This window comes from Athene noctua, chromosome 20, assembly GCF_965140245.1.
Source record: "Athene noctua chromosome 20, bAthNoc1.hap1.1, whole genome shotgun sequence".
NCBI classification, from domain to species: Eukaryota; Metazoa; Chordata; class Aves; order Strigiformes; family Strigidae; genus Athene; species Athene noctua.
This window is the reverse complement of record NC_134056.1, coordinates 10618786-10641093: the sequence shown is the minus strand read 5'-3', so window position 1 is coordinate 10641093 and position 22308 is coordinate 10618786. Positions and strand designations below refer to the sequence as shown.

General features: G+C 46.5%; 1 protein-coding gene across 8 annotated transcripts in view; it reads left to right on the top strand.

The window, feature by feature from the left end:
• EHMT1 (euchromatic histone lysine methyltransferase 1) overlaps nucleotides 1-22308 on the top strand; it is a 123101-nt gene that overhangs the window by 74239 nt on the left and 26554 nt on the right. For 6 of the 8 annotated variants that reach the window (XM_074923356.1, XM_074923355.1, XM_074923358.1 and 3 more), the window contains exons 5-13: nucleotides 6930-7107; nucleotides 8881-9017; nucleotides 9921-10109; nucleotides 10761-10841; nucleotides 12801-13041; nucleotides 14751-14882; nucleotides 16876-17021; nucleotides 19730-19873; nucleotides 21429-21655. In XM_074923356.1, the coding sequence (XP_074779457.1) occupies nucleotides 6930-7107; nucleotides 8881-9017; nucleotides 9921-10109; nucleotides 10761-10841; nucleotides 12801-13041; nucleotides 14751-14882; nucleotides 16876-17021; nucleotides 19730-19873; nucleotides 21429-21655 (1475 nt within the window). The remainder of the gene's footprint in view (nucleotides 1-6929; nucleotides 7108-8880; nucleotides 9018-9920; nucleotides 10110-10760; nucleotides 10842-12800; nucleotides 13042-14750; nucleotides 14883-16875; nucleotides 17022-19729; nucleotides 19874-21428; nucleotides 21656-22308) is intronic. The other 2 variants (XM_074923361.1, XM_074923362.1) reach the window with 2 other exon arrangements.

Sequence of the window (22308 nt, the reverse complement as noted above, 5' to 3'; positions counted from 1 at the left end):
ATCACAAGATGGAAGGGATAAGGGCTGAGAAAGGTAGTGAAAGCATCCTAAAGTTATCTCTTGAGATAGGAGGAGCAGTGGGAGACGGCTGAATTGGGAATCCCAAGTTATGTTTCATTTCATTACTTGGTGACCACGAGGCTGTAGTCTGAGTTTTGTGTCTTGGGTGGTATTCTTTTATGCTGTGCAGAGGACTCAGTCAGGGAAGCTGATCTGTCAGGAGAAATAGTGCAAAAATCCATGAAATTAGTATCTCAGCCTGATTGATAGTGTGTGCCCAAAACGTAGTATGAATTTAACTGGGGCAGACAAAGCCTGGGCAAGAAGGAGGAGCTTGGAGTGGTAGACACTTATGTTGGTGTTTCTAGCAATTTCATCAAAGGGCACCTTTAAGCAGCATTGCCCCTAAATATCTGATCCCAGGACCGGTAAGCTGCTTTCTTTCTGTGTGCACACAGGTGTTGCTGTAAAGTATTATTTTCCGTGTCAGTGCCCAGCCGTACTGCGGCAGTGTGCTGACGTGCTCTGTGGGTTGCTCTGCGGGAGCTCCTGGCCCAAGAATGTTTTGTGTTCATCTCTTGGGGCCAGGCAGGTGGCAGTTGGTGGTTTGCAAGTGGCTGGGATTGCTCAGCAGGCGCAGACCCTCTCATATGCAGAAAACTCAAAACAAAGGGCAGATGCTAATGGGGATGGTGATGGGGATATTGTCTTCTTAGGCCAGGAGGGGTGATGCATCTTGAAATAAATAAAAAGAAGAGTACAGGTTGTGAAATAGAGTTCTCCAGCTGATTGCAGGTGCTGCTGTCATCTTATCTGAACCTAGAACGTGCACCCATGGTGGACCCTCTCCAGAGGGGTACCCAGGTGTGCACGGGGTGGACTGAAAGTGCGAAGTCCATGTGTGCAAGCTTGGCCACGGTTAAATATCTCCTATGAGAAATCTCCTTCAGGAGTGACGAGGCCATAGACTACCACTGGACTTCTTATATAGAGGGTTTTCTGCAGGGGAAAGTGGAAAGTGCATGTATATTGTGCAGTACTTCTCATTTCATATTAACTGGTTGTGCTTCGTGCTGCTGATGTGGCTGCACTGGCTGAAGGTGGCTGCCCCAGCTGCTGACCACAGCCCACAGATATAACCGTCATGCTCCCAGGTCCCCAGCAGAACTATTTCTGTCAGGAGACTTGCTATCGAAACTCGCTTGAGCTACCCTGTTTCGTTTTGACTGATGTGTGACACTCCCTTCCCCTGGAGCTGCTCCATCTCGGAAGGGACAGGGAGTGGGGTCTCTTCCCCCTGACCCAGCAGAGTCCACACCTCTGAGTGATGCTGGTTCCAAAAACCATTAAATGCAGGTCTGTGGCTTGGTTTAGGAACATCTACACTTAAGCACAGTCTGCCTGGCAGCCTAAACCGCTATGATTTTATGCAGATACCTGACCACACACAAATCAGGGCAATTGTAATCGAGTCACACCGGATTCCCTCTTCTAATGGGCACGTGTTAATCTGCAGATAAAAGGGCGCTAATAGGTGGATCAGCCTTGCAGCTTGTCTGATCTAGATTTAAAACCAAAGCCATGGAGGTTTCTTTTTGTTGCTCCAAGATAAGGTTTAGGCAGTGGTTAGGATCCCCCAGCAGCTGTGCCGGTAGTGAAAGGTATAATTCTGCAGCAGTGGAGGAAAGGGAGAGTAGCACCACTACTGTAGTAGTTTTTTTCAGAGCGTAGCTCCTACAGGCCCTGTCATCCTCTTATGAGAAATTTTTTATAGACTTATATTTCTTGCTTAAATATCATTCACCAGTTGTTAAGAGGCAGATGCCCCTGGGAGCTGCTGCTTTGTGCTGTTCAAAGGCAACGCCTTGGTACAAATCTCGTTACCCCTCTGCATGATGGATGGAAAGAAGAGGGTTGCTCGGTGACAGCCGCCGTGTTGCCCAGTGGCAGTGGTGGTTGGTTTAGTCCTCCTGGCTAGGTGGCTTTAGTTTCAAGCTCGTACTGTGCTGGAAATGAAAGTCCTTAAAAGAAGAGAAATAATAGAGCTCATATGTCTAAGCTGGAGATGGTTTCGGGTGTCAGGAGCGAACGGCAGTCGTTCTGCTGCACTATTCAAAGCTGCCCAGAAGCAGGACCTGCAGGACCTTTGCCAGTGTCCTTGCACAGCACACGGATGGAGCTGTGGTCTGGTTTCTCTTTGGTTGTTGCTAGCTTGCTTGCTTTGGTAATGGAAAGACCTCTTAATTGCTGAGCTGTGGGAAGAATTCCATGTGCGGTCTGTCAAACCAATGCGGGGTTTAATTTGTAAGGTTTGTTCTGTATTTTTGCCTTTGGGGGAAAAAAAAAGGGCTGATATTCTAGTTTTGCCACTTTTAGTAACTTCTCCCGGCTGCTGTGACAATAATGGAAACATGGTAGATCCCATTAAAATGTAGAAAGTACTTGAGTTTAATTTTTATAAACACATAAAATACTGTGTTCTTGTACCAATCTAAGCAGTTCTCTTGACTATTTCTCTCATAATGGTGTCAGACGTAGTTGTGGTCCCATTTTCCAGACCCAAGCATCTCTGGAAGTGTTGTCCTGAGCCTTGGAATAACTGTCTTCAGTTTCTTGACTATTCCTTGCAATGCCCAATGTGAAATAGTGACTTTACAGCCTTTTGCGTAGGATGAGCTGATGCCACATGAGAAGCTGCAAGAAATAAGACATTAGCGACGCGGTTTCTTTCTCAATCAGTTTTGGTCCTTTCTTAGCCTCCAGTGGCCCACACATGTGGTTGTTAGGACAGCATGTGAACATGCTCAGACTGTGTCCTGGAGAGTTGCCTTTGCCCAGGAGTTTCCTCGCCATACTTCTCTAAAACTGAAAACTGGTCTTGACTGTTAAATATAATTGGGGTGGAAAAGAAAAAGACCGTGGTTGTTTTGGACAAGGATAACACACAGCAATGAAGTTTCTCTAGGACCAGGAATAATGCTTCTCACCTTTAATTTTGCTGTTTGCAGTAGAGGCCATGTAGGTGTTAGATGAAAGCATCTCTGCTCTCTTGAATGTTTGTTGGTTTAAGTGAAGGAGGATGATCTTCATCCAATTTCTGAGCATAGGAGTCTGCTTCGTTAAAAATGCGGGCAACTCAAAATGTGCGTGTCCTCGTTAGTCTGCTTAGCAGATCGGTTCATGCCCAGCAGGTCACTGAGAGCCATGCATGGTCACTTCTGGTGCAGGCTTCAGCATTGCCACACTGGCATTTTCCACCTTTAGCAGAGGATTCTGGATCTTCAGGAAATGAAACAGGAACATGATAGGATTTGTCACATCAAATTGGATGAGTAGATGTTGAGTAGCAGTCAGCTCCACTGGGTTCACTGCCAGCTCTTTGTGACGCCCTTTGTGCCTTGCCAGCACCAGTGTCCTCTGCTGGGAAAAGAGAAAGGAGGCCGTAAGCCAAGAAGCAAGCGTTTGCTTGGATGGATACTGAGCTACAAGCAGTTTATAGATAACTGCTTGGTGCTGTGCCTTGTGCTAAGAGCAGGGAGGGCAGGAGGAACCCCTCCATCATGAAACTGGAAGAAGGTGGCATGTGACAGGAGCATTAATTGCTGTCAGCTCTGCCAGTGACTGTTGCCCACAGAGGTGGCTTAGGGCTGCGTCCTGTCCTGCCTCTTCTGCAGGAGAAGCCTTCATCTGAGGTTGTCCTTGGACAGCCTTTTCCCCAGCAGGAAACTCAGTGGAGCGAAATGGATGTGCAGCATTTTGAGAAGCCCTCTGATGGTGCTGGGGGCTTGCAGGTAGATCTGTCAGCTTTATATTTAAGTGGATCACTGTAATTTTTTGTTTCTCTTTTGCTTCAGTAGGAGTCTGTTGTGGCTCAAATACAGTCTAGCACCCACTTGCCCCACTCCCAAATGCACAGTCTGTCTTTTGCCTTTGCTTCTTTTTTTTGGACCTGCCCACTCTCCTCTGCTGAGCAGTGTGACGTGCTGGTTCTAACCTGAGCAGCGAAGGATGCAGAATATCTGGGTGAGGAAGGGCCCAGGTATGCCTGAACCAGCTTTTGGCCAGTATAATGGGATTTTAAGGAAGAAGAAGAAATTTCCCAGAGGATCAGTGTGCTGGATTAGCAAATCCTCTTTTCTGGGAGTGTTTAAATTTGGAGCAGGTAAAGCAGAGAATAAAAGCTCAGTGTAGGAGACCAGTATGGGCTGTACCTACAGGCTTGAGTTAAGAATCTTGCACAATTCAGAGATATTAGAAATGAGAAAAGAATAAAGTTTCATCCACTAAACACTTGTGGAAAAGTAAAATTTAATAAGAACAGCAAAGATGTAATTGTTTTATCCTGCTAACATCGAAGAAAGATGGTGAGAAAACTGAGTATAACTGCTTTCAAATCTTTGCTGACCCTTTTTATTACAGTCCTTGGATTTAGTATTTTTCATGTATATATACACATGTGAAAGATATATATGTTTCACTGCTGGCCTGCTCAGCTTCCCATGCCATCAGGCTTCCTGAGAGATCTGGTCACCTCTCTGTGGGAATTCTTGTTCTTTAGCATTGCTGCATATGCCTCCAAGTAATAATCCAGATCTCACAAGGCTTAATTTGATTTTTAAAAACTGTTTTACCAGAATTGCCATGAAAAAGTCACATTTAACAGTTGTCATGCAGCCCTATTGAAGATTTTTAATTTATTTCCATATTGTAATTACAGGGGAAGAGAAAAACCCCAAGCTAATAACATACTACTTTTTCATTTAAAATTTGATTATGTTCTTCCAAACAGCCTGGCATGGTCTGAATGTGAATTCTTGATGTTTGGGAGTAACAGCACATTTTATCAGAAGACCAGTTGCAAGAACCTGCACTTAAAGGACAAAATATGCAGCATTTATGTACACTTGTTACAGCCAGCTCTACATCAGATCTGCCTCTCCCAAGCTCATTTTTCTAATTTTAAGTTAAAAATGGAAAGCAGTGGATGTTCCAGGGGACTTGGGAATTCTCCGAATAATCCTGTAGCCATTAGTTACTGTTAACCTTTAGATTTATGAACTAGAGACTTTTAAGAGGTATAAATAGTATTGTTGAGACTATTATCAGCATACTGTGCCCAGCACTCCTGACATACATTTTTTAAGGAATAGAACAAGTGGGAGCAGTCTCAGGAGTGATCCAGTATGCAGAAAATGATCCCATGGACACTCCATTTGCCCATTCTATTAAGCTCGTTGAAGAGAAAGTTGAAAAAAAAAAAAAAAAAGTTGGTCATAGTCCATAAGTATCTACTTGGAGTGAGAGTTTCTGATGATACAGGGCTTTTTAATTTAGTTGAAAAAGCATAATGCATATAATTATTTGACAGTGAGAGCAATTAAGCATTGGAACAACATATCAAAGGATATGGTAGATTTGTCGTCTTTGAAATTGTTAATCCAAGACTAGATGCCTTTTAAGAAAAAATGTGGCAATTCAGCCATAAGTTATGGGCTTGATGCAGGAATCATTGGCAATTTGATGGCCTTTTTATGTGGGTCATTTTTGATTATCATTACAGCTTTTCTGTCTGTGACTGAGTCCTTGCTTTCTGCCAGCAGTCTGCACATGGCAGAGCTGTAATTAGGAAAATCAGTCGCTTCCCCATTTGTTCACAAGGTCACACTACTTGAAAGCAGTGTCAAAGAGTGCCTATCTGAACCTGGACTTTAAAGAGTGTTTTTATTGCTCGCTGCTTTTTATTCCTTCCTTTCTTTTGCCTGGGTTCCTCTTTCTGTTTTGGTATTTCAGCTGTTGCCTCAGAAGTCCTGTAAGAAGTACTTTTCTGCAAGTGGAGCAGCACTAAAACATTGCCACCACAGAGCTTGTAATCTGCTAACTGTGCTCTTGGTTTTCTGGAGCATCTCTGCCAAACCTGCCTGCTACTTGACAGTTGAGTGGACAGTGTATGGAGAAGTGTGGATGCAGCTGGCTCATCTGTTAAGTAAGAGGCAAATCCAGTGTAAAACATCGAATCAGACACAGCATTTAGTCCACTCTCTATTAATATAGTGGTTGCTACAAAAGGTGCAGTGCTGTGGGATGTGGAGCTGTTGGAACCCTGCTTTCATCACCAAAGGTGCTGGATAAGGTTTTGCATTGAGCATAAGCCTGAATCAGAGCAGATGAAAGCTGCCTTGGTGCCTGGGAGCCTGGCTCCAGCGACGGGGAGTGCAGCAGCAGCTACAGAATTCTCTCGGTTTTCAGCAGGAGCTTGTAGCCTGCGCTGTGTTTGGTGTTGCAACAGGTAGATCAGGAGTACCTGCGCTAACTGGTTTCGAGTCAGCTTGGACAGGCAGTGATAGTGCTGTAGATGAACGTGCAATGTCAAGCTAATACCTTCTTTGCCGGTGTTTTAGTGTGTGCTAGGCTAGAGGTGGGGCCTTTGCTAAGACCTAATTGTGCCAATTGCTGTCCGAAAGGAAGGATCCCTTCCGAACGTTGCTGCCTGCTCCTCTGAAATGTCTCTGCCAGCCTGTTCTTGTGCATGGTTGATGTGACAGCTGCACCTGGGACGTGTTTCAAGGAACAGGTGTATTTGTTGCATTTGTTCTTCTTCTCCAGAGCCAACCAAATGCCTGTGTAAATAGTGTCTGATCCTTTTCATTATCTGCAGTTCTTTGGATCTGCCACTCTGCCTCTGCAAGGTAACCCTTCACCTTCAAAGGCAGCAGCCTTCAACAAGTGAGGGAGCAGCAGACTGAGAGTGTTTTGCAGTCTTGAGGCAAAGTAACATTATGTGCTAGAGGAGGGGCTGTGTGGTTTTGCTTTGAATGTCTGGTCTTGTCTTCAAATGAAAATGATTATGCTTGAGAGAAAGGAATTGAATTTATTTTCTGATTATTTGTTTTTAATGCAGAGGCTCAATTTAACTGCATTTTGTTTTCCAGCATGCAAGTAAAGACTCCAAAGATGGGAGAGACATCAGAGATCAAAAAGAATCCAAGGAGGAAGGCAACAAAAACATCCTGGAGTTTGGGAAGCCATTGCCGTTGCCCTCTCTCCCAGGCCTTCACCAGTCACTACCTCAGAACCAGAGCTATGTGGCCACCACAAAGTCACAGACAGGTATAAAGGACAGAGTTCAGATCCCTAGCACCACCCATCTCCCACATGTGTTTGTATTCTGGAGAATAAATCCTGTGAGGAGCGATTGAAGGAGCTGGGACTGTTCAGTGTGAGGAAGAGAAGGCTGAGGGGAGACCTCATCACTCTCCACAGCTCCCTGAAAGGAAATTGTAGAGAGGTTGGTGCTGGTCTCTTCTCACAGGTGATTGGCGACAGAACAAGAGAGAATGACTTTAAACTGCAACAGGGGAGGGTCAGGCTGGGCATTAGGAAAACAATTTTCAGAGAAAGAGTGGTCAGAGAGTGGAACAGGCTGCCCAGGGAGGGGGTGGAGTCCCCATCCCTGGGTGTGTTTAAGGGTCGTTTAGATGAGCTGTTGGGGGATGTGGGGTAGGGGAGAACTTTGCAGAGTCGGGCTGATGGTTGGACTCGATGATCCCAAGGGGCTTTTCCAACCTGAATGACTCTGTGACTCTATATGTGTGGTTGAGTGGGAGATGAGGCAGGTTAACAAGGACTGAAACCTGTTAGTACCTTCTTCCTGCTGAATTTCCTTTCCTGCTGGCATCGGTAGTGCTGGTGCCATAGACCTTGTCTGACAGATGCTGTTTCATCTGGACACTTCACTGCAAGTGGCTCTTGCACTGCCAGTGTGATGCTTGTGTCCTCTGCACTCCCTTCTGGTCACTTGTGGATGTTGTACAGGGTATATTCTTGCAGTCCCCTGTTAAAGCAGCCTCCCAAGTGAAGTCCAGCAGTTTCCTGCTCCACAGGGAGCACCCACCACGCAGTCCTTCCTGCGTGGCCTTGTTTCATGTGGTGCAGGTCCTTCCCAGGCGGGGTGGGCAGGTGGGTGTGCTCCATCAGACACCACCACACTGAGGATCTTCTGACAAAACTTGTTATTAGAGGAGACACTTTCATCCCATCTTCCTATGTGATTTTCTATCAATTCTGAGGGACTTCGTTTATCACTGCAACTGATTACCATAAACTACATCCCTGTAAAGAAATTTAATCGGGTTAACAGATTCTTGGAGAGGTCTCTTCCATTGGAGAAATTTCATCATATTGGGAGATGAAGAAATGCTTTCAAGGAACAGGCTGCAAATGATAATGCTTGTGCTGAAGCTGGCTGTTCCCTGCTGTACGCTATTCTTAAAAGAGCCTGCACTAAGCATCCTTCTGATGTGTATTCACCAAAGACAACATCAGGCAGTGAGGTGTGATGACTGATTTGATTAGAAGGCCAGGAGGGAGACTTAACAAATTAAGACCCAATCAAAGTAGTGAAAGGAATCAAACAAACTTCCACAGTAAGTGTGAAATGAGGTTAAATGGCAAATGGCTCTTTATTTAAGGTACCTTTTCCCTGTGTGTTCTTCAGTGTTTGTATGATATCTTTCATTGTAGGTTGGTATTATTAGCTTTGAAATTTGAGCAAGTTGGATTCTATTCAGTGTCCTATGACATCAGCAATACTTCCAAACACAGGCCAATTTAAGGATTTGATATTGTGTGTGGTGATGTAAAGGCCAGGAGTGTGGAGAGGATACTCAGAATTTGTATGGGTTTGCAACACTGGCAGGAAGCTCTTTGTGTGTTTGTGTGTGTGTGATCATTTGGTTGACTTGTAAATAAATTATTTGGAGTGGGAAGCCTTTTTTTCAGATAGTGCCCTCAAATGTGATTTCCCCTCAGTACAGCCTCTACTCTCTATCCTTCTTTTCATTCCTGAGAAAACTTTGGGTTTCTTTTGCTTCTCCTTTCCAGCTGCTGCAGTATCTCGGAAGAAAAAACGGAGAATGGGAACCTATAGCCTGGTTCCCAAGAAAAAGACCAAAGTGTTAAAACAGAGAACGATGATTGAGATGTTTAAGAGCATAACTCATTCCTCTGCGGGTGCCAAGGTAAGGGGAGCGTGGAGCCTGCTGGACATGTTTGTTGTCATCGTACACGTCCCTTGTCCTGGCACACCAACCCCATGTATAGGCACAGGGACGTACATGCTGGCTTGTTGCAGTCAGCATCTTCCGTTCTGAGGCTGTATCTTCTCTCTGCCAACACCATCCTGTCCGTAGCAGCCTGCTGCTTTGAAAATGGCTTTTTGAGAGTGCCTGTTCAGATACCAGCTCTTAAACTAAGGTTTTCCAGTGAATGTTCCCCTTCTGTCCCATGAGTCCTGTGGGACTGGAGAGATTTCAAGGATACCCCATGTAGTAACCTTTTTGTTTTGTGTCCTCAAGGTAACTGTCTAGTGTTGCTGCTTGAGGTTGTATGGCAGAACAACTGGTTGCTTAAAAAGGTGTAGACAGAGACTCACTCCTGATCAAATTCTGCTTTTGCTGCAATCCATGTCCTGGAGTTTTGGTCTTTGAATTCAAGGAGAACAGTGCTAGGCTTTCATGGAGTGGAGGGAAAATCCCTCTGTGATTTAACTTCTTTTTCCATTCCCTAGAAACCATCTTGCACTCTTGGTGGAGACGCCCTTGCATGTTTGAACTAGACTGCAGGGGTCTGTCTGAAGGCTCCTGCCCAGCAGCCCTCCTCCCTTTAATGCCTCGTACAACCACATCAGTCTGGAATGACTCCTCGTGGCTCCTCCGTCCCCAGATCGACAGGGTTAGGTGACACATGGCAGGCTTTCAGACTGGCCTTGCTGGCAGCATGGAAGAGCTCTGGAGGGACATGTAGTCAGCTTTCCCCTGGCAGCTTCAAGGCTCCTAGCACATAGGTGGTCTGGGTTGGGTTCAGCTGCTCAGTCCTATGAATTGATGTTGTCCTTATGGCTTATGTGCTTGGGCGACTTACAGAGTGAAAAGGACCTGGGTGATGCCAGCCCTCACGTGAACGGGGAAAGCATAGATGTAGACTCTGAAGAGGAAGACTCTGATGAGTTGGAAGAGGAGGATGATCATGGAGCAGAACAGGCAGCTCTGTTTCCTGCAGATGATAATAGGACCTCTAAAGACAGCGCATCTGATGCAGACAATGCCAGAAAGGTATTCACATGCCCTGTGCAGGATTTCAGGGAGCAGGATGGGACTCTGCTTGTACACATGGGATAGGAGTGGCACAAGCTGAGACAATTTCTGGGTTTTCTTAGCCTGCAGGATGTCAGAAAGCACAGCAGTGGTAGTGAGGCTTTTTGAAGACCATTTCCTGCTCCCCCATTTTACCTGTCAGAGTCTCCCCACCTATCCCCCAGTTTCAGCCTTGCTACATAAAGTCTGTGGTCCACTATACATGCAGAAATCCCACCACGTTTAGTTACGGGTTTCACTGAACCAGTAAGAGACATCTTCCTAATCTTCCTTGTAACAAGCTGGTAAAGCACTAAAATTGGTTTAGTTCTTTTTTTCCCCAGATCATGATACATGATGGAGACATGAGGCTGGTTTTGGATAATCAAGGAAGTTAAGATTTGGTTGGAAAACTTTCTTTTGGGGTTGAGTTTTTTTTTCCCTGTGCTGTTGCCATGGATGTACCATGACCTGTGTTAACACCCTTGGAGTTCTTGTCCTGGAAATTCTGTTAGTGCATGTGCAGGCTAGGGCTGGGTGCTGGGCACAGCAGGATGATGAGGGGGTGCTCTGCTACGAGAGACCTGACCTGACAGATTTTTTCTGTTCTTGGGCAAATGGTGGCTGCAGATTGATGATGGCGAGTCTGAGGAGGAACAAGAGTCTGGAGAGTCTGGGGAGGAGGAGGAAGATGGAGATGAGTCTGACTTGGTAAGCCTGGCTGCTAAATGTGTCGTTCAGTCTTTGTCCTGCTGATAATACTTTTCCCTTTGCACTGCTGCCAGAAAGAGAGAGAGCAAAGCGGTGCACTTTCATGTCTCTTTGACAAAACTCACTCTCTGAAACCACCCACACACAGAGTATTGTTTTCCACAAGGTGCTTAACCCTGATCTGTGATACAATTGCTTGCTTTCTGATGCTAATTAATAGGCTTTTGTTTGTTGTTTTCAACAAGGTGTTGACTGCTTTTAATCATTTGAAAATTAGTAGAAATATTTAAGGATCCTTAAATTCTTCAAATGCAGACTTGGCTAGTGGTAGGAGCCAGCAATGTTTTCTTAACAACCTGAAGCTCTGCACTGCTTTGCGGAGCTCAGGTGGAGTTTTTTCACAAACCCGCTGGCCCAGCCCACAGCATAAATTCACACTGATCTGACATGCCACCTCATGGTACCAGATGAGCAGCCCTTGTCAGGGAGTCATACAAATAGCACACAGATAGAGAGAGAGACACTCTCCCTTGGAGGTTGTCTCTGTAGTGCTAGGGCAAGACTTTCACCAGCTGCTGGTGGTTTTTATTTTTTATTTTTAGATGGCTAGTGAAGAGAACATGTTTGTTGTTTTTTTTTTTTAACTTAAATTATTGATCATTGATTGTCTCTGTCCCCCACCTTCCTCTTTACTTAAAAATTTTACTTCCTTTCCACAGCATCTCGCATTGGGGAGCCAACATTTAAGGCACCCCAACTTTTCAGTCACTTTGAGAAAATTACTGGCTTCATTTTCTTCATGTTTTGAGCTGAAGGTAGAAATGACTATACCAAGTGAATTGTTCAAGCTCTTTAGGATCTTGTTCCTTGTGCTCTGACACTACAGAAGCCAGAGAGGACCAAGGAGCAGGGCCTGTGTAGCCTGCTCCTGTCTGTGGGTAGCTGAGGCTAGTCTGTAGCATTAGCTCAAACCCAAGGTTGAGCTTGCAGTGAGGTCCAAACTCCCAAGTCATATCTTCACATCCTAGACAGTGGTTTTTGCTCTGTTCATATGTGGTGAGTCAGTCAGTTCCCCAGACAGGGACTGGCTCAAACACAAACCTCTCCCCCACAAGCAGCGTGATGCAATTGGTATAAGCCACGTGGCGGGGCATAACGGAGCCCACACTCGGGGACCGTTCCTGGGGCAGTGTAGACACACTGTAGAGCTGCCCTGGAGAGCCAGGGCTCAGCGCTTTGCCTGGCTTCGCTCACTGTGGTAACAGGGCATGGTGCAGCACCGGCATCCCGTGAAGGTAGGGTCTGATCCAGCCACTGTTAATGGTAGCAGGAGGTTTTTCGTAGGCTTTGGTGGGAGATGGATAAGCATCAGGAGCTGACGGTTTTGATTTGAACGTGAATTTTGCGATTGATGTGTTCAAGACTGCCTCAGAGTGTTGGGGTGCCGGATTCGCCGTTCCAGTGTTGACTTTGAAAACCCACCCCAGACAACTGTATTTTTTTAAACCCAAACCCTGTTTAGATTCATATATGTGTCTGAATATTTGCTGCATGATTAGCCCATCCTACTCTGTACCTTGCTCAGGAAGGGGGCTGGTCTACTACTGCAGAGTTCAATTCCCCCAGGTCCATCCCAACGCCATAAGGTGGCTCTTCTGGTGCAAGGCAGGTTTTTGTGGGCATTTTCTAGCATGACTGCGGAGCAATGTGAATATTTTAGTTTGAAAAAACCCACAATTTTTCTGGGAAGAAGCTAGAAGTGTGCATGTGTCTGCATCCTTGCATTGCTGTGTGGAGGTGCTTGGCTACTACTGCAATGAGTGTGGTGTAAGAGCTGATATGGAAGAGAAAGTGAAGCATGCACTATTGAAATGACAGGAAATACACCCACACGTGTGCTTGTGTTTCCTTTTCGGCACTATAAAGACATCTTAGCACCACTTGATTTCAAACCCCCAGTCCTTAAGGCCTTTTCGCATAACTCAAGCTGCGAGAAGTCTCTTTCGCATGGGCGCAAAGGACTGCTGGGACGCTGATGCCAACATGCCTTACATGCACGTGGCCTCTCTGGTTATTCAGAGCTCAGAGTCCAGTGTCAAGAAGAAGCTGCTGAAGAGGAAAGGAAAGACGGACAGTCCATGGCTGAAACCCACCCGCAAGAGGAGACGGAGGAATAAAAAGAAACAAGCCAGTGTGCTAGGTAACTAATTGTGTTTTGTTCCTTAACTACACAGCAGTTAGCCTTCCAGGTGGAGGGGTGAGGACCTGAGGACTGTAAGGCAGTGGCTGTCTGCAGAGCTCGCTCTTCCTTTACAGGAATGGGCTGTATGATAAACCAGGGTGTGAACTTGCCTCTCACTGGCTGTAGCTGTTGGTGTGCACACTGTGACAGCAGAATACATACGAGGTGGCTTTATCCTTGGCATGATGGAGGAATATTTTATTTTTGTTTATGGACTCACTTTATTTTAGAGTATCCAAAAAAGACCTCATGGACCCATGTCCGTGGGGACTCATATCCCATGAGCTTGGGGAGTGTGGTTAGATGCAGAAGGGAAAGGAAGAACCACCCCAGAGTGATGCTTAGTTGCTCCTGTATGAAGATTTGTCCAGCTGAATGGGTTGTGCAGGTTGTCTTTGCTTCTTCTGGAAGCACCACAACATCTGTAATGAGCTACCTCTGACCCAACTCATGTGTGGACATCGTTCAGGTGGTCATTCTTGTTTGATCTAAGTTACCCAGCACTCAGATTTTTCAGTGTCCTTTGTCTTCTAAAAGCTGTGGGGTGGAGAGAGCCAGGAGTGCAGGCTGGATGTGATTCTTCTTTTTCAGGAAAGGCAACAACATGGATGAAAAATTGGATAGTCTCTGAAGCGAAGCTGTGCCTTCAGCTTTGTTATTAAGGTTTCACACATCCATTGCCATCTAAGGGTTTATTCTTCCATGCCTGCTAATGGTTTTTGAACAGGCCATTTCTAATCAGCAGATTTGTGGCTACTTCTGAGCTGAATGACCGTGTTTCAGCCTTTGGTCTGTGCCTGGGGTTTGTCAGTCATCTGGCTTGCTCCTCTTCCTCCCAAGACAGCCCCTTTCTCAAGACAAAGTAGGGACCATTGATTCCTTTCAGAGCAAATAACTAATTCTTTGTTTCAGATGCAGTCTGGTTTTCTGCCCCTCAGTAAAGGTGGCGCCAGTCTTCCAGGCTAATGAAAGCCTCTCTGGCCAAGCCAGAGTGGGAGAAGCAAACCAGGAGAGAAAGTGAAGCCAAGGGAGTGTGAAGAGATTGACAATTCCCATGGAGGCTCCGAGGGGCCCCCATGCAGTCTCTTCCCAGCGAGGGATCCCTGTGCTATCTCTTCCCAGCAGCAGCTTTGTTCACTTAGAGCCAGAACTTGGCTTTTATGTTTTTACCCTCCTATTAAGCTGAATGTCACCTGCCTCGTCCTCTTCACGACATACATGATGAGCCAGTTCGCTCTGCCTGGCCGGGGTGTGCCTGGAGCCCTTTGCAGCAGGTTGGAGACAGGACGATGTGCTGAGCCCCAGTTTCATCCCTTCCTTGTGCCATTTAAGCTTCCACTGCCGATGCAGTACGGCAGCAGGCAGATGTGCCTTTCAGAGGCAGAACTTGTCTCATTTATTCTTTTTTTTTGTTGTTACCTATGTAAGTGGAAGTCGGAAATTTGTCTGATCAGACAGGGAATGAAATAAGAGATCAATCATGCCACATATATGCCCAGATGTTGCATTTTCATAATTCTATGTGTGTCTGTACTCATGGCCTCTCTGAGGAGCCTGCATATCACCTGCTCACGTAAATATGACCCTTACACCCGCACGGGCTTGCACGCAGTTTGCTTATTTATTTTTTCTCCCAGCCGTGTAAACACGCGTGTGTTTCCATCTAGGTGCCGAAGCCTATAAACCATCTTTGGGAGGCAGAGAGGGCCCGGGCCAGGAGAACAGCATGGAGTACATGGAGGTGTCCCTGGATTCCCTGGATCTCCGGGTGAAGGGAATCCTCTCCTCGCCGGCGGGAGGTGAGTGCGCCGGGCCGGGCCGATCTAGGCCGGGCCGAGCCCCGCCAGGCCGGGCCAGGGCTTTGTTCCGCCGGGCGCGGGCGGGCGGCGTGCGGGGACCCGGCTGCCCCCTGGCGGCTGCGGCTCTGGCCCGGCCACAGAGCGCCCGCCCGGGCCGGGACCCCCGGAACCTCCGGGGCTGGCGTGGGAGTGGGACGGAGCAGGGATGGGGAGCCAGGCTGGAGCTCGGGTGGAGCATGGACTAGGTGATCTTCAGGGTTTTCCAACCTAGATGATTCTGTGATGGCTCAGGAAGACGCCCAGCAAGGGGTCCAAGGTGCAGTCCCAGCCCTACCGTCCCACTCGGCAGCTCCCCTCCATTCCTTGACGGATTATGATTTAGCATCACCCCAGATCGCTGCTGCCACCCCCCAAGGATCCCCTTGTTCAGCTCCAGGCAGAGGAGGCACTAGTGTGGGTTCCTGGGTGCTGGGCCCAGCTGCTGTTCCCAGTCCTGAACTTGCCCTGGATCCATCCAGTGCCTTCTGCCTGAGCTGGATCCGTCCGTCTGTCCCCCCTCCGTCTGTCCTCTGTCGCTCTTTCACTTTCCAAGGTTGTCTGGCTCTTTTGATAGAGGCGCATCAAAGAGCAGGTGGGACGGTTCACCACCAAGGGAGGGTCAGGATGGACGAGGGATGCTTTCAGCAGATGTCAGAAAGATTATGGAAGTGACAATTTGGAAGGCGAGGCATGAGCTTTGTGATTTGTGGTCCTAGAAAAAGCTCTTAAACCTCTAAGATCTTGACAGGATTTTACATGAAAACTGCAAGGACTTTCCGTCTGCTTGTATGTCTTGAAATATCCCAGCCCTTCTCTAGGCTTGGTCTTGCAACTTGTTGACCAAAGGAAACTCCTCACAAGATGAAAGGAGCTTGTGCTGGGCTGGTAGGGTTGTAGCCATGGGCAGGGTGCTGCGGGTGCGAGTGCTGCCATTGCCAGGGCAGCTAAAGAGGAATCTCCTTCAGGAATGAAGTTAATCTTTGAAACTGCAACAAAATAACTCTCCTTCTAAAAGCTTAAAAGATAGCAGCATGCTTCCTTCTCACTGGGACTCCATCTCATAGCAGGCTTGGGTAGGGAAAGCTTGGGACACTTCAGGGTGAACCAATCCAAAGGCAAATGTTTGAGGGTTTGCTTCTGCAATGAAAACGTTGCAAAGAGATGTTACAACTGTGTAGGATTAGAATGGGAGTATAGGACCAAAAGCAACCCCTTTGTCTTTAGGCCAGTGTTTTGCAATCATGGGTAACCTAGTGATTGAGTTGAATCCAGAGGAGCCACAAGAACATTCACACTGTACCCCCTCAAAAGCCATTATCCACCTTTAAAGAGGTTTGAAATTGTTCAAAATCTGAGAGAAAAAGATGAGGAGAAGTCAAGAACATCTGAGCATCTTGCTGCCTTCTTTTTCCTGGTTTGTTCTCCTTCCAAAATAAATAATTCTTGGTTGGCTGAGACCAAATAGTCCCAGGAATTTTCTTTTCCCATCTGTGTAATAAGCCTCTGCAAATAGAGGTTTGTGCTCTCTTGATCTTCTCTATTTATCACTCCACTAGCTATTCAAATTTCCAACTCTGCGTGGTTTCCTACAAATTTTCTGGTGCCAGAGCAGTGTTGTGGGGCAGGTGGTGAGGAGAGACAGTCTGATAAAAATCTGTATTTCACCATTGTTTTTCTTTGTTGAGGTTTTCTCGGAGTAAACTGTTCTTAACTTATTCATGATTTCAGTATAGTCATCTGTAGTGTGGCTGGACTTAGAAAAGTACAGGATTCTTTTGCAAACTTCTACTGGTGTAAGAAAGGGGTCTTTTTTTACGGGGTTTAGTTAATGTCTTGAGAGCATTTCAAGAAATTAAATGGGAAGATGCCACAGGACATGGGTGGTGTTGATGGACTGCATTCTTTCTCCTGGAAGAGAATTTCAGAGCTGACTCGCTGGTCTTCTGTACTCCAGGTCTTTCCAATGGTCCTGAAGCAATCGAAGTGGATGGTCTCCAGGAAGTCCCCCTCTGTAGCTGTCGAATGGAAACCCCCAAAAGCAGAGAGATCACCACGCTAGCCAACAACCAGTGCATGGCCACGGAGAGTGTGGATAACGAGGTAGGAGCCTGTCTTTCAGCTTCTCGCAGACTTTTCTGCTGAGGATAAAGACATAAAGAATAAAAAACTGTGCTGGGAACATGTGTCAGGTCACGGAGGAGCTCTGCAGCCTGCTAGACTGGGAACCCACCGGTATGTGGGAATGGCAGGGCAAGCATCTTGCTCACTAAGCTGAGGGCTCCAGCGCTCCGCGCGTGTTGCACAGTCGGGTTGAAGCCACTCGGAAGGGAGGAGGTGGTGTGGTCTGCAGTTGGAGAGGTGCTGGGTGGATCCCTCCTGCATGTCCTGGCCTGTGCAGCTGGATCAAGTTGATGTAACAGACACACTTCAGGCCAAGTGGGCTAAAATACATTAGCATGTATCAAAGTGAGAAAATCCAATCAGAGGAAGCTTGGAGCTGGTTTCCCTTGACTACGAAGGCGCTGATGCAAACCTTTCTGTAGCCAGCTCTTGAGTTTCGGGAACTTGGCATGCCCTCCGCCGGCTCAGTCTGCCCCAGCCTTCCTCTCTCCTCCTCTCCCAAGAGGCTTCTGTTACAAAGCTTCCTATGTCCTGGCAACCCTGCGCAGCCTCCAGGTCTGGCTGACTGAAAATGATTGTGCTCGATGCCTTTCAGTGATCACAGCTGGCCTAGCTGGGCTCTACTGGTTCTGAAAGTGTGGAAATAAGTGACAGAAGTGACTCCTTCTCAGAGTCTGGAAAGTGAGACTGCAGGACAGCAATGCGCTCGGTAGATCTGCCTTTTGCTGGGAGATTCTTGAGTTTCTTTTAAGTTTCAGCTGAGCCACAGTCACACTGCAGCACTCTATACTTGCTGGTAGTAGGGCAAGGAATAAGAGTATCTCTAGTTCTCCTGTAGGATCCCAGGAGAAGGGTGGATGGAAGGAGAAGGGAATAATCTGATCTGCAGCCCAGCTCTGCTTCTGTTAGTGTGTGCTGGTACCTATAGAGAAGGGAGTTTCCAAAGCGTGGCAAAATTGATTCATTAACGAGAGAATGCCCTGGAGACTTATAGGAGAGAGGGGGACCCTGGGGTTTCTAAATAAACAAAAGGTATATGCAAGAGTTGCTTCTCGTGTGTACAGTGGTTTGACAGTTCTGTCTGTGGAGAAATCCGAGAGAGGAATAGCAAAGGCTGTGCTTTATGTTAGAGTCTTTTTCATAATGGGATAAGTGACTCATAGATGTTATAAAGTATTATATGTGTGAGTAGTGGGTTCTCCAGACTGTCATGTCCTTGGAGAATGTTATAAATAGTTATGAGCACCCTGCTGCACTCTCTGATGGTTGGAAAATAGCAATTAATAATTTTGTACTTTTTTGGAGTTTCTAACAAATAATAAAGTGTGACATAATAATGCAGCGATTTCCTCACATGGACAGTGCAGCTTTTCACATTTTAATCACATTTTCTCAGCTCATAAGTAATAATCAGTGCAGTGTTACTCTCCTGCCACCCTTGCAGCCCCGAGGTCTGTGTGTTACTGGTGATCAGTCTAGCCAAGGTGTCACAACCACAGGTAGACTTTGAAGCTTGAATTTGGGTAAGTTGAATCAGAGATTCTAGGGGTGAATGATGAGCCTAGGTTAAAATCCGTTCTCTTTTTCTGTAGGGGCGTTGATTCTGCAGGAGAAGTGGAGTTTAAAAAAATTAGAGAGAAATCCTAGTTTTGTTGAGAAAAAGCAGAAAATGGAACCTCAGCTAGACCAGAGGGACAGTCTGTTGGTGATGAGCAGGCACCGTGTTCCTGACCGACTCTTCTGCTCATGGTGGCAGCGCACAGTAAACCATGCACAGATTTCAGCAGGGACGTTTCCTTGTGGCAGCCTTTCATGTTTATATTTGTAGTTCATAAATGTCCTTTGCCAGGCATCTGGGGAGAGCAAGGTTATTATCAAGAGGAACTTAAGAGAACCCAAACAGCATTGCGTCATGCTAGCAGGTGGCAACTGGGATGTGAAAATGTCGTAGATGTATGAATGGGGGGCAGAAGGAAGCGCTGATCCTTCTGATGCAGCACAGCGAGTAACACTGGTTGGGAAAAGTGAACCCCAGTTACGGAGCCTGCTGTCATTAACAGAACAAGGTGGTGCATGAGAAGACAGCTGTTTAAGCCCAGAACTGTACATTGATGAAATCCTTCGGAAAACATGCTCAAAGTGTGACTTTAGCTGAACTCTAGTGAAAGCCTGGCTGTTCGTCCCTGTGGTCTGGGCAGGGGCCAGTGCTGGAACCAGTACAGACTATAACTTCGCTGGCAATGAAGAGCAATTATTTTTCCCTTTATCTTCCTGTGACTTATACTTCTGAACAGTAACAAGATTTAGCGCGTATGGTCTTGTTCTCTTGGTCACCGACACCCGCTCTTCCTGGCAAAAGGAGAGCGTATGTTGTGTGAGTCAGGCCCATGGGACTGCCCCTTCTGCCGCTGCTTGGCTGTTGCGTATTTCCAGTTACAATTTTTTTTCTTGCAAGGAACAAACGACTCGGGGTCCACATGCATGTTAGTTAGTAAATGATGCATTTCTTCCTGTGAGAGCAGCTTTCACAGCTTCCTGCTGCACTGCTAATGCTATCTGGCACACATCTGAATTACTGTGAAAAAGCCAGGGCTCATCAAGGCAGTGTGCAAGATCTTCCTCCGCACAAGCACAGAGAGTGTTTTGGTCTCCAGTAATTTCATTTCCTTTAATTTCTCCTGTTCCAGCTGGGCCGATGCACAAACAGTGTGGTTAAGTATGAACTGATGCGCCCGTCTAACAAAGTCCAGCTTTTGGTGCTGTGTGAGGACCATAGAGGGAGGATGGTGAAACACCAGTGTTGCCCTGGCTGTGGATACTTTTGCACTGCAGTAAGTCCGTGCTCTCAATCTAGGGAAGGGGGTACCTGTTGCAGTAGCTGGAAGAGCTGAAGGTGGAGATGGTACCTAAAGGGGTTTACTGACTCCCTGGCATCAGCTCCACCTCGTTCCACAGCACATCAGGTGGTGTTTTCAACAGGAATGTGTGTGAGGGTAGCTGCAATCGTCACCTTTATCTTCCTGGAGACCCCAAGGGGTGTTACTGAAGGGTTTTCACTGGGATTTCACACAGTGGAAGTCTTGCCTTAGGAATTTCTTTGGAAGAAGGGTTTTTTTTTTTCTTTCTCTGTACAAATCAATCGCATCAAAAATTGTATTAGCTCGGTTTGTAAATGAATCTGTGTACACCCATCTGTATCCTCTCATATGCTCATGATGGTTTAGATGGGGAACCTGAGTGATGGCAATGGAACAAGGCAGTGTTTGAGATCTCCTGCTGCTTCTTCCACCTCTGCCACTGAGGCTTTTAATAGCATTGGTCCAGTCCTTTAAGTCGTCAACGTCCTAGTTTCCCTGTTGGTAAAGCTGAAGAACACCAATTGAGGGCCTCACGGGATGATGAGGAGGTTTAATTGTCTGATGTTCTTCAAGATGACTCAATGAAAGATGCTACAGTAGTCTCAAGCATTATAGTAATAAATGGAACCATCCTGGATTTTCATGCTGAGTCAAAGATCCTTTAGAAGATAAAATCCTCAAAACCCTTAAAGGCATTTGCAGAGCTGAGATACAGTTGATTAGATTGCTTGGGAGGACCATGAATTCAGGAGAAAAGTGGGTTTTAACTAGTCTAACATGCTCGTACATCTCTCAGTGACATGTCATAGTTCACACAGGTGAACCTGGGAGTGTTTGTCTGTGCTATCCATCACTGATAATACAGAGCACAGTAGGGCTTCAGGTAGCACTAATATGGCAGGGTAGTGAATCTGGGATACCTGCAGTTCAGTTCAAAGGACTTTGCTGGAAAGGGAAAAGAATTTTAAGAAGAGTTGCCCGAGTTTGCTGAAGGAGCAGTGAGCCACGTTATTGGGGTTAAAGGACATACAGGGCCGGTCCAAGCAGAGACGTTACATACTTTAGGTTACATTGGGGTTAACAGCTGATTTCATTTTATTCATGTAGGTCCTTGAATGGTTTGTGCACAGCTTTGTTAGGTAGTTTTAATGCTGGCTCAGCATACAGGTCTGAAGTTTTCTTTTCCAGTTTTGGGGGCGTCCTTACAGTACACTGGCACTTCTCGAAACATAAGCGAGAACTTCAAGCATTAGAGGAAAGAGCTGGAAATTGGGACTTCCTGATTCTGTTTCCCAAGCACAATTAAAAAACTTGCTTTGCAGTCCCTAACCAAGTGAATTTTTTCCCTGTTACCTTGGTTTTGTTCTCTTCTGAAGAAGTGGCAGTGCTTGCTTACTGTATTGGAAGCGCCAGGGACAAGAGTGGTGATGAATGAAGTATTTAAGAGATCTGCGGATGGATGAAGCATGTAGAAGGGGTAATGCACGCAGTGACCAAGGTGTGAATTTATTCTATGTGGTTTTTTTAGGGCACTTTCATGGAGTGTCAGCCGGAGAGCAGCATCTCCCACCGTTTCCACAAGAACTGTGCCTCCCAGGTCAATGACATGAGCTACTGCCCACACTGCGGGGAAGAGGCCTCCAAGGCAAAGGAGGTGACAATAGCAAAAGCAGACACAACCTCGACGGTGTCGCTGACCTATGAGCAGCAGAAGCCAGCAGCTGTGGAGGGAAGGGCTGACACCACGACGGGGAGGTGAGCTTTGGAGCACATGGTGATCTCAAACCTCATGCCAAACCATACTTTGTATTTAAATGCTTGTGCTCCTCCCGATGGAGCAAAGTGCTTTCTGGTCCTGCTCTGGCAAGCCAAACTCAGCTGCAGGAATCTTCAGGTGTGTTTTGTGTTGCTCACTGTGGTGGAGAAGAGTGCAGCAGCCACAGGGTGAGCTGGGACAGAGGCTATGAAGATAGGAGGGGTTCAGGAGTTAAAACCGTTTCTTCCTCTCATTGTTGGGAATAGAATAATAGTGGAATGAGTTGATGTTGCCAGCTCTGCTAAGTGACAGGGAAATTCATGCAGTACCTGGCTGTAGCTCCAGACTTGCACCGATGGACACAAGCATAAGGAGATGTTGAAAATGCAGAGGAAAATGCAAATTAAGCCATCCCTGTGCTGAACAGTGCTCTGACTTCACGCCTGATCCTATCTTATTATGGTGGCTTTTATGACTTGCCCGTGTTTCTGGGTTTCCTGTAGCACAGAGTCCATCAAAATATAATGATATGGCAATGCAACTCCTTTTTGGGGCAAGATCTTACTGAAAAGGCTGTAAAAGATGCCGGTTTACGTTTCGATTTCACTTAAGCTTATCTGTATTTAAAATCCATTTCCTTTCCTTCTTTGGC